The sequence below is a fragment of the Etheostoma cragini genome, chromosome 13 (genome assembly GCF_013103735.1).
Source record: "Etheostoma cragini isolate CJK2018 chromosome 13, CSU_Ecrag_1.0, whole genome shotgun sequence".
Taxonomy (NCBI): Eukaryota; Metazoa; Chordata; class Actinopteri; order Perciformes; family Percidae; genus Etheostoma; species Etheostoma cragini.
The window spans coordinates 10,400,167-10,410,418 of NC_048419.1; the positions used below are offsets into that span (position 1 = coordinate 10,400,167).

General features: G+C 36.8%; 2 protein-coding genes across 4 annotated transcripts in view; one reads left to right on the forward strand and one right to left on the reverse strand.

Annotated features, from left to right (window-relative positions):
• The window catches only part of thoc2 (THO complex 2), a 28,947-nt gene extending 24,185 nt beyond the window's left edge, over positions 1 to 4,762 (forward strand). The window contains exons 33-39 of one of the 3 annotated variants that reach the window (XR_004658932.1): positions 48 to 83; positions 1,570 to 1,701; positions 1,926 to 1,992; positions 2,089 to 2,222; positions 2,450 to 2,526; positions 3,414 to 3,514; positions 3,870 to 4,762. Coding sequence is in view for 1 of the 3 variants with exons in the window: in XM_034889051.1 (XP_034744942.1) it covers positions 48 to 83; positions 1,570 to 1,701; positions 1,926 to 1,992; positions 2,089 to 2,222; positions 2,450 to 2,526; positions 3,414 to 3,441 (474 nt within the window). In the remaining 2 variants the exon portion in view is untranslated. Of the gene's footprint in view, positions 1 to 47; positions 84 to 1,569; positions 1,702 to 1,925; positions 1,993 to 2,088; positions 2,223 to 2,449; positions 2,527 to 3,413; positions 3,515 to 3,869 lie in introns of those variants that run through there. The other 2 variants (XM_034889051.1, XR_004658933.1) reach the window with 2 other exon arrangements.
• Positions 4,763 to 6,692: 1,930 nt separating this feature from the next.
• Positions 6,693 to 10,252, reverse strand: part of LOC117955237 (glutamate receptor 3-like) — a 61,890-nt gene continuing 58,330 nt past the window's right edge. The window contains exons 15-17 of the mRNA XM_034889563.1: positions 10,183 to 10,252; positions 8,784 to 9,032; positions 6,693 to 8,140 (exon numbers count right to left, since the gene is read on the reverse strand). Of these exons, the coding sequence (XP_034745454.1) occupies positions 8,787 to 9,032; positions 10,183 to 10,252 (316 nt within the window). The 3' untranslated portion in view covers positions 6,693 to 8,140; positions 8,784 to 8,786. The remainder of the gene's footprint in view (positions 8,141 to 8,783; positions 9,033 to 10,182) is intronic.

Sequence of the window (10,252 nt, forward strand, 5' to 3'; positions counted from 1 at the left end):
CCCCCACCCCCTCCCAGCTCATCTGTCATCTCCATTCATCCCTACAGGACAATAGCAACGAACCCAAGGAGTCCACATCCAAGGTTTGAACTTATTCTGCTGCTTTATTCTCTTACCTTCTCTCACATTGTCGCTTTTCTTTGTTCAGGTTCCAAAAATATCTACAGCTGCTAACAACAAGAAATAACTCATTTGAGAAGTCTCCATCTTTATATTCTCACACTATGTAAAAAGGGATGGGGGGGTCAAAAAAATCATTTTTTTGGCAACATTTAAAAATGTTTTTATATCAATTGTTTTCCAATATTTTTATTTTTTTTACCGATGATTCCCCTAAATAGTTTCTGTTAATACAGAACCGCTGACAGCGACTACAGCATTTCCATTTCCACCAGACCAGACTGCAGAATGCAGAAAATAATGTTTTGAACTTCTTTAAAAACAAAATAAATGTCAGACTGACTGTGATGTGCATTCATTTCAGAAAACATTTTTTTTTTTTTAAACGTCTCATATATTGTCCGTAGATGTCAACTTTTGTTTTTTCGTAATATTTAATACTATCGAATCGCAACTCTTCTGGATTCACAATAAATATAACTTGCAATACAAATCGAATCGGGACCCATGGATCGTGAAAGAATGAAAACTGGTATAAAGCATATTATCCCAGCCCTAGAGGACAGTAGTAATGGACTGATCCATGCGTCACCAAATTGCAGTTAAGACAATGAGTGAAAAGAAGGTAAAATGCTCTGTATGGTGTAATCTCTGTGGCGTCTTCACTTCAAACAACTCCTTTCACTTTACACATAGTCACTTGATTGATTTGTAAGATAAAGAATATTGAGTATCTTAGCTGCAAGTTTCATCTTTTGTTAGACGTCACTTATTCCCACATTGTCTTTTGCAAAAAGAAATAAATGTCTTGTACAGTAACACCTTACTTAAAGTCCCCCTAATAACGTAAAATATATATAAAGAAATGCTATGTTATTACAGATGTTTTATTATATTTTAATTCATAATCCATTATCCACCAGCCTCCACTTTATATTCATTAATAATGTTTCCAACGATATTTTATTAAATGTCTGTATACTGCTCATAAATGTGAAATTGGGGGACTTGAACTAAGGTGTTGCCCACTGTTTTGACATATACTATAATAGATTATGGACAACTGTCTTAAAGAATATTATGCGTTATTTTTAACTTGAGCCATGAGTCAAAGGGCTTTGTGATTTTTGTAAATTATTACTTTGAAGACGTTAAACTGCAGCGCGTGTTGTGGTAAACTTCATGCTTTAATCAGTTTATTTGGTAAAGCTTTGGCTTCAACCACATTGGTTCCTTTTCCAACAAATCTGTTTTATATAAACTGTTGCTATGTGAAATATAAAAAGAATCAGTCCATATCTGAACTGGTTAGCTCTACATGGAGTAACAACAAAAGATTTCAGTATTTAATAATTTTGTGGTGATATTAACACTTAATATAAAATCATTCAATTCATATGCAGTAAAATATTTGTTTCTCGTTCTGTTCAAATATAATTGTCTTTGCAGCACCACGCCAACTACAATTCAGTTTCCCGGTCCAAGAGCAGAGAGAGAGAGATGGAGAAGAAAGATTCAGACGGCACACAAGGCCGATCCAAAGAGAAGAAGGAAGACAAGGATCGGAAAGACAGGAAAAGAGTCAGTGTTTATAAAATGACCAAAGCACATTGGGAAATGGGTCTTTGGGTCATGCTTGTGGATTTATGTCAAGTTCTTTTAGTTTTTACATACCTCTTGTTCTAAAGTTAGCCAGTGTTCACATTAGTTGGACTAGGAGTAGCAACAAGTGATGGGTTGATTTATTTCCATACATCCTGTGGTCGGGGTTTATTAACGTGCTGTATGTCGTGTTTGTCTTTTAGGACAATGCTGTCAATGACCGTGAGACGAGCCAAGAGTCCAAACGTAAAAAGGATGAGAATGGAACGAGTACGTTTGTTGTTGACAAATATGAAGTATCCTTTCACCTAGCAAGTACAGTGTAAAAACGATATATAAAAACAAACTCAAATCTTCTTTTCCCAGATTCCACCAAAAACAGTCCTGCCGGTGACTCCCCGCTTTCAGCTGAAAAGGAGAAGAGCAAAAGATCCAAATCTTCCAGTAAAGAGAAGGCCGAGTCTGTGAAACCCGAGCGAACATCCTCTGGAGGCAAAAAGGTCAGCTTAGCTTGTCGCCCTGCACCAGTGTCCCTCTCTGTCCTCATCTGTCTGCACGTTGGTCTTGAATTTTAGGACTGGTAGTCTGTCACCCGTCAGAGAAGCATTTTCATTTGAATTCTCCTAATAGGTTTAGAAGTAAATTAACGCTAAATGTTCATGCAGCTTTATTTCCATTACTACTGATATGTTTTCAATGTATACTTCTTTGTGTTGTTGTTCCACAGGAGTCCAGACACGACAAAGAGAAATCTGAAAAGAAAGAGAAGAGGGACAGCAGCGGAGGAAAAGAAGAGAAAAAGCAATATCCTTAAATAAAGAGGGACGGGCTAAATCTAAATTCTGGGTGATTTGTGCCTTTCGGTATAAATATTTAAAGATATGGCCTTTCCAAATTGTAGATCATTTTTTAACTTCACTGCTTCCCCAGATCAGTTGGAGTTATCTGCTTAGCTCAAGGCTTCCATTTGTTGTCAGGGATGACCTAGGTATTTGTTTTTTTTAAACTGGTGTAAACATTTGTGTTTCACATGTTAAGCACAGCTATTGTTTCTATTTGTTCCCATTTGTTTCCATAATGAGAGATGTACCTGCATTTCTTGTGTCACTACATGCCTGATGCAATAAATGCCGATGCTATGTTGCATTGAGGAGCCGGCTAACCCGACTTGCTTGTAGACATAATTAGTGATGTAATCACTAATCCTTTGCCTATAACCGACTTTTCTAATTTGAAGATTGTAGATTGCTAACTCCTGTCTGGCAGCTCCCGCAGCCCCCTCTGACACAACGTGCCCAGCTGAACTGATGCTGTCCTTTTTTTAACTTGGATCTCATAATTTCAATTGGATATTTTGAAGAGCCGTTGTGTCGCAAATACTGTTGCTCACTCCCTTTATAGCAGGCTCTTATTGACACTTTACTGGCGCCCCTTCTCAGGAGGATTAATGAAGTTTTAGTCATTTTCTGAAATTAAAAACTGGTATGATTATTTTGGGGTTCCTGATCATGTTAGTGTTGCATCTTAACCTTTTTAAAATCCCAGTTAGACAATGAAATAGAAGGAGTCTGGATACTTGAAGGTTTGTCTCTGTTTAATGACATGAACAGATGTTTTTTGACAATCAATAATTCAGAACTTGTCAGCTTTTTAGTCTTTAAATAATGTACCATTTCCCTTAACAATCATACTCATAAATCCTCTGACAAGCACAGATAATGTGCACTCATCGGTGAAGGTAAGACACTTTCAACTTCTTTGTAAACGGCTGTCAATACAACATCTCCGTGGTAGAGCTGGGAATATATTGATATCGATATTGTGTTATGAGACTAGATATGGTCTTAGATTTTGGATATCGTAATATGACATAAGTGGTGTCTTCCTGGTTTTAAAGGCTGCTTTACAGGAAAGTGGTATAATTTTCTCAACTTACCAGACTGTTGTAACTGTGATTATTTGCCTCTACCATTTAGTCATTATAACCACATTACTGATTATTTATCAAAAATGTCATTATGAAAATATTTTTGTGAAAGCACAAATAGTCAACACTACAATATATTTGCGGTATCGATCTTGAGATATTTGGTCAAACACATTGAGATATTGGATTTTCTCCCTAACGCCCAGCCCCACTCCGCGGCCAGTATTTCATGTGTTTTCTCTCCTCTGGTCCACAGCCGAACTGGAGAAGCTTTGTTTTTATCTGCGAGACATCTGCAACTTCATCTGTGCTATATTATTAACCCGTGCTGTCATTTCTGCCTGTGTTTGCTGTAAATTCCTCTCCCAAGTGTTGTTAGCTGTAGTTATCTCAACTTACAGATCACCTCATTATTTTTCGGTTTCAGTATACAGCAAACCACCTGAAATGTTTTTTTTTATTATTATTATTATTATTCAGTATGGGCACAATGTGCTGCTCTTATCAAAATGTTATTGTAATTAGAACAGTGGTTAATGTATGAAATGATCTCTTGGTAACGGGGTCATGGATTCAATAATCTCATGTTTGAAACTTTGTATTTTTTGTACGTCGTCAGGCTTTTCTTTTTGCTCGGTTCATTGGCGTTAACATGCTTTCCATACTCACTTACCTCATATCCTTTTGAGATACTTAGATACTTTTATTTATTTATCTCCACCTTTTAATCTGAGTAAGACAGTAAACTAGGATGTGAGGAAAATGATACAAAGGACCAGTTTGTATATTGTGTACAATAATAAAGAGGGTAACATGAAATTCACATCATGTTATTTCTTCTTTTCCTTTTTTTTTGGTGTCCCTTACAGTCCTTCTGTGATTTTGTGTTAATCAGGTTTTTACATAATTTATAAAAATGCCAGTTCCATCTTGATTCAAATGTAGAATTGTAAAGAAAAATCAGACAAAATGCTGAACCTCTGTACTCCAAATACCACTGTTTCGAAAGGATTTTTGGAGATTTTATCTGCTGTACTCAATGAGTGTAAGCTTTTCTTTTAAAAAAAACAACAAAAAACAATAAATAATAGTTTTCCTAGTGTGTTACTTTGATGTTGTCTCTTACATTCCTTTCTTTCTTTCATTCTCCGCAAACAGCCGGTTATCCACCGAATAGTTTCTTAGCAGCTGTAGAAACTGTACAGATACAGTGGGAGGGGGGGAGGGGGGGTTTACATCTCCTTAGTTCTTCATATAGCCTGCTGACCCAGAACACTGAAACACATTTAGCTGATGAGTCATACAGGCCTAGCTTGACAAAAACGTTTTATTGTGGATTTACTAAATCTCTCTCGAAGAAGAAGCCTGATCATTTGTTTACTGTTAAATAGTCAAAATGACTTCTGCGTCTTCACCTCCCTGATGTCCCCCTAAGATGAAACATGGGTGACAGTTTTATCTCATGTGTCCTAAAAGGTCTAGAAAGGGACTGTAAGTTACAGGAAACTTTCGGGGGGAGGAGAGACTAATTTGGTGATTATAAAGAAGAACACATCAGTATTGAACATCAGTTCCATATTCAATAGATGCACTGTCAGTTCCACTTAAATCCTTACAACAGCTGTAGTGAGCTATAGAGTGTTAAAGTTGGTCCTTAGCAGGTAAGCTGACATTGTAAAGCGTGTCTATAGGCAAGCATACAATTTGGCATAGGTTGAAAATAAAGTTCATATTAAAGTTCCCATAATTAATTAATTAATTAATTTAATTAATATGCCATTGGGATTTTTGTAGTTTTAAGGAAAAAAATTAACTCTGAAATTATTGGACTTGTATTAACGGACACTTATTCTAAAAATGTACACATATATGCCATGTGAAGAAATGTATGAAAAGGTAGACATGAGAAACAGAAAACTATTGAAGGGGTCAGGTATCTGCTCTACCTTCAAACTCTACCTAAAATAATGTTTTGCACTGCAGATCCACTGGTTACATTTCATTTTGTGCAACCAGCACCAGAGTGCAAAATAAACACAGTAACATTTGTGCTAACGCACATGTCAAACTTCATCTTTATGAATTATTCTAGACAGCAAGTGTATCTGCCAATAACGAACTTCCTCATGTCATGAGCATCCGTTCCAACCAATTGTCTCCTGGAGTCTCCATCCAAAATACCAGGTAACCGGGGCAACGTGGTCGTCCTTTCGAGCATAGATATATACACTTTAGCGACTGGCAAAGGTGTCGCCTGGTGCTCTGTGTTTTAATTATAACTCAGGCAGATGGGACAGTGAAGGTCCATGCAATAGCATGTGCGGGTTAAACATGGTAGTTTTCCCAGACAGTTTAAATTATCAAATTATTTTAAAATTAAAAAATAATTTACCAGGATCGTGTGTATGTAGCAATGGCAAGATCAAAGAGCAACTATTTTGTGTAAGTTGTGTGTAAATTGTAAAACAGTCAACAGAAATAAGCAAAGTGACATGCAAAACTACTGGACCACACTGTAAAGTCTACTTTCATTTAACTTATGGTACTACATGGTGACTCCCGGATCTTTACCTTGTCCAAAAATAGTGAATTTCACTTTAAGAGTCATCCTCTGCTCTTGGCTGTATATTTAAGCTGCTGTATTCATATTTGAATCTCATTAAGTTTCCTCTGAGTAAAACTGAGGGATTCCCAAACTGTCAGTGCGTCATGTCGGGGAAAGCTCAGTATTTAAAGATGAAAGATGAAACATATTTTTTTATGATCTCACTCTATCCAAGTGCGCCTTGGGTGCTGGCTTAGTAAGTCACAATTATGATTCACCATGAGTAATTTTACTTTTATCATGTCTAACTCCTCACTTATGTTTTGACTCAAGATGATTTTATTTCTAGAGAGAAGTCCAGTTTGCCAACCCAACAGCATGTCTGTGGACGTATTATAGTAACTCTCTAATAAGACTTGTATGACCTGCAGCAGAAAAAAATCTTCTGGTTATTAAGTGTAGATTAATTACATGTCAAAAAGAAAAAAGTCCAAAAGATGAATATAAACCTGCTTTTATTAAGGAAATGTAATAAAATCCTTTGTACATGACCTCTCCACAGAGGTTCATTGCGTCCATACATGCAACTCCCATGGTTGAGGTACTGTTACAAATGAACTGGAAAAAATGAAAACCAAACTGGATCAAATGTTGTCATGGAACTACAAACTAAACCAGGGTCCACTTTGAGTTGCAGTTTGGTTAAACTATCACCAAATTCACATGCACTTCATCTGGGGAGTAAAGGATGAGAAAGTTTAATATATTAAACAAATGTAGGCTTACATGGTTTGTAGCAGTTTTTTCCTTCAGTTTATAAAAAGTTCACTTATACCAACAGACACATGTTTCATTTGTAGCTCTTTTCCTAATGTACAGTTTACCTTCTGCATGATGCATAGACACAGAAAGCTTATCACAACCAAAGAAGCTATGGTGTGTTATCATTTACCCAAAAATGTTGAGATTCACAGCTGCAGATACTGCATTTACATGAGAACGGCTTCTAAGTGTGTACAAAGTGTGTAAACTATAAGCTCAGTTAAACCATTTGTATACGCTGTAACATAAAAAGGGGTCACTGTCAGAGACTACAGGATTTATAATGCTTTTGATTTCAACCATATGGCACTAAGTGATTAAAAGCGGACCTCATTTTATCATCCCATAAAAAAATGGTCTTGTTTCCAAATAGTGGCAGTTGATTTAAAACAAGCATCTAAGTAAATACAGTCAGTTGTGTACAACGTCCAACAGACTTTGAAAATAACCCCACCTAATTACTTTCAGATAACCTCTACTTTCACATTATTGATATTTTCTGAGTAAAAACTGGGGTACAATTTTGTCACTTTAATTTATGCTTACCCTATTGATTGATGCTTGATCCTAAATATTATGAAACTAAACATAGTCTTATAGTAAAACAACAAAATGACTTTACTTCACTAAATATAACATTTATCCAACTTAAGATATCACCACAAAAATGTCTGTAAAAGATTCAAACGACCTAATAAGTACTCCAGGATTTTTCGATCGCAAATCATGGCTTTTTTTGTTCTTCTTAAAAATAGAAAACAACTGAAAATTACAACAGTTCATCTAATTGTCATTTGAAGTAATGTTTTTTGCCCTATAGTTCCACAGATTTTTTTCAAGTGAATTCAATTATAATTGCATTGTAATGACGCTGAAATATTCCATAAGGCACTACAAGAGGCAAATCTCATGTTTCCAGAAGCAAAAGTCCTGTTGCGACATTGCCCTCTGTTAGTGTGACGGGCCTCACAACGCAGAATGAGCACTTGTTGACTTGTAGGCTTGTGTCCAAGCTGATGACAAAGAAGGCTGTTGCCTCCAGGATGCCAGCCTTGGGGTGTCGGGGTCACACACAGCGGCTGTTTCCATCCAGACGCACCAGTGGGAAGCAGCACGTTTTGCCGCTGCAGAAGAGATGTGGAAAGGATGATGATCAAATGAAAAAGTTGCAACTGCACTGTTCATTTTTCATATTTGACTGGTTTAACTCAAAAACACAAGTTCTCCTGCTGCCTTAGAAAGGCAAGTTGACTGAACTTAGCTGAAGCTAAATTAGCTGAACCTGAGAGAACAAATTCAACAAACTCTAGACAGTTAATGTCCCATATTGTAAAAAGGGAGATTTCAGTGTTTTTTTTTTTATCATGCCCAATCCACAGAGAACTGCACACAGCCTGTATTCAGAAACTGTGCCTTTAAATGAGCCATCAGGACATCCATACAGTTGTGATGTCATAACAATTCTATTTATAGGAAAAGTGCTTCTACAGTGAGAGACAGTGTGAAATAAAATGTTTTTTAAAAATTAAAGCATGTAAATATGTTCTGGTAGAATGACCTCTCAGCATTCAACTCATCATTTTGAATGAAAAGACTTCAAGTCAGAACAACTACTGTCAAAAAAAATAGGAAATTACTTGAAATGAATGAATATCTACATTAAGGTAATGATGAACGTTCAATGTATATCACTAGATTTCTTTATGTTTGACAGTGTACTTTATGTTTAAACTGATACAGACGTGGGAGCAACAGTAAAGGACATACCCTCTAGATCTTAACGCTCTCTGTCCCGTACACGTTGTAGCCTTCACGGTACGTGGCAAAATTCTGGGTGTTTGCCGGAGGGGCTGGCTTAAAGTTTTGAGCATTCTTTGCCAGCTTCAGTCTTTTGGTTTCTTGCCGTGACTTATAGCAGAACTCAATCAGAGCCACAGTCATAGCCAGGCCAAGCCCCCCGACCAGAATGTAGAAGACTCCTGCCACGTTGCTTAGGCTTAAAGCACTTGTCTTGTCCTGGGGGGGGGGGGGGTGAATACCACTGTTAAGACTCTTTCAACTGGCACTCTGAGGCTGACCTCAAACAACATGTACACCCACACCAACACAATGTACAGTACATCCTACGGCTCTATGACTAAACAGGTGCTCAGAGGAGGCTGCTAATTGTGTCTAGAAAACCCTCTGAGATATACATGTCTAATTCAGCCAATAACTGAAATAAATTGGTACAACATACGGTATATGTGTCTAAATCCTCCTATCAAGTTTCTTTCTGCCCTTACGGCTGGGAAGGTGAATGCAGACAGAGGTGCTATCTATCCTGCTTCATGGTCACATCTAGAGGAAGGCGGTCGTGGTCGTACAGGTCTACAGATTTAACCCTCAATTCACTATCATAGCTGCTTCAACACACTGCATTTGTACAATCAAAGTGGTAAGCTGTGGAGGGGGAATTGAACCATTTTGCTGCTATTAAAAACCAAACATTGATATTGAAATTAATTTATGTGAGTATTACCATTTGCATTCTATACTTTAGGGACAGTTTGTATCTTATAAATGTCTTCACGTTAATTAAAGTTACAAAAAAAGTTCCTTACCCTTACGCTGACACTCCACTATAAGACATGACTGTTAAATACCATTTGACCACTTTGTGCTCATGTGGTGTTTAAAGGTCAGTTTGGACTTTGTCAGAATAAGGATGCCTTTGTGAAACTAGCCGGTCACACTGGAGTTAATATATGCAGTTTGCATACAAATGAATAACGTCAACAATAAACTCAATTTCAATAAAGGTTCGGTTATCAAAATAGCAGTATAATGGTTTCAATTCTATGATTCAACTTTTCAAAATTTTATGGTATGAATAAAAGTGTGGAATCATGCTGTAATTTTACAAATCTTGATATTGTCTACATACATTAGTAATGGAGTCATGTTTATGTCATGAGTTATGCTCAGAATGTAAGGAAAATGGACTATGTGTGGAGTAAATCTAGTTTTTAATGTTTTCCACGTTATTTTGCAAGTAGTCCAATATATATAAATATCATGTCCTGATGAACATGTCTGGGAGAATGTATGTTTTAGATGTTTGCATATGAACAGTTAGGTCACAATGCATTTTTCAATCAGTATAAAAAGACCTGCAGCGACTGACCTTACTTCCAGAGTCCTTGGTTCCACATTCACCCTTATCGTACCACCATTTGTTTTTCAGCTTGTCTAAG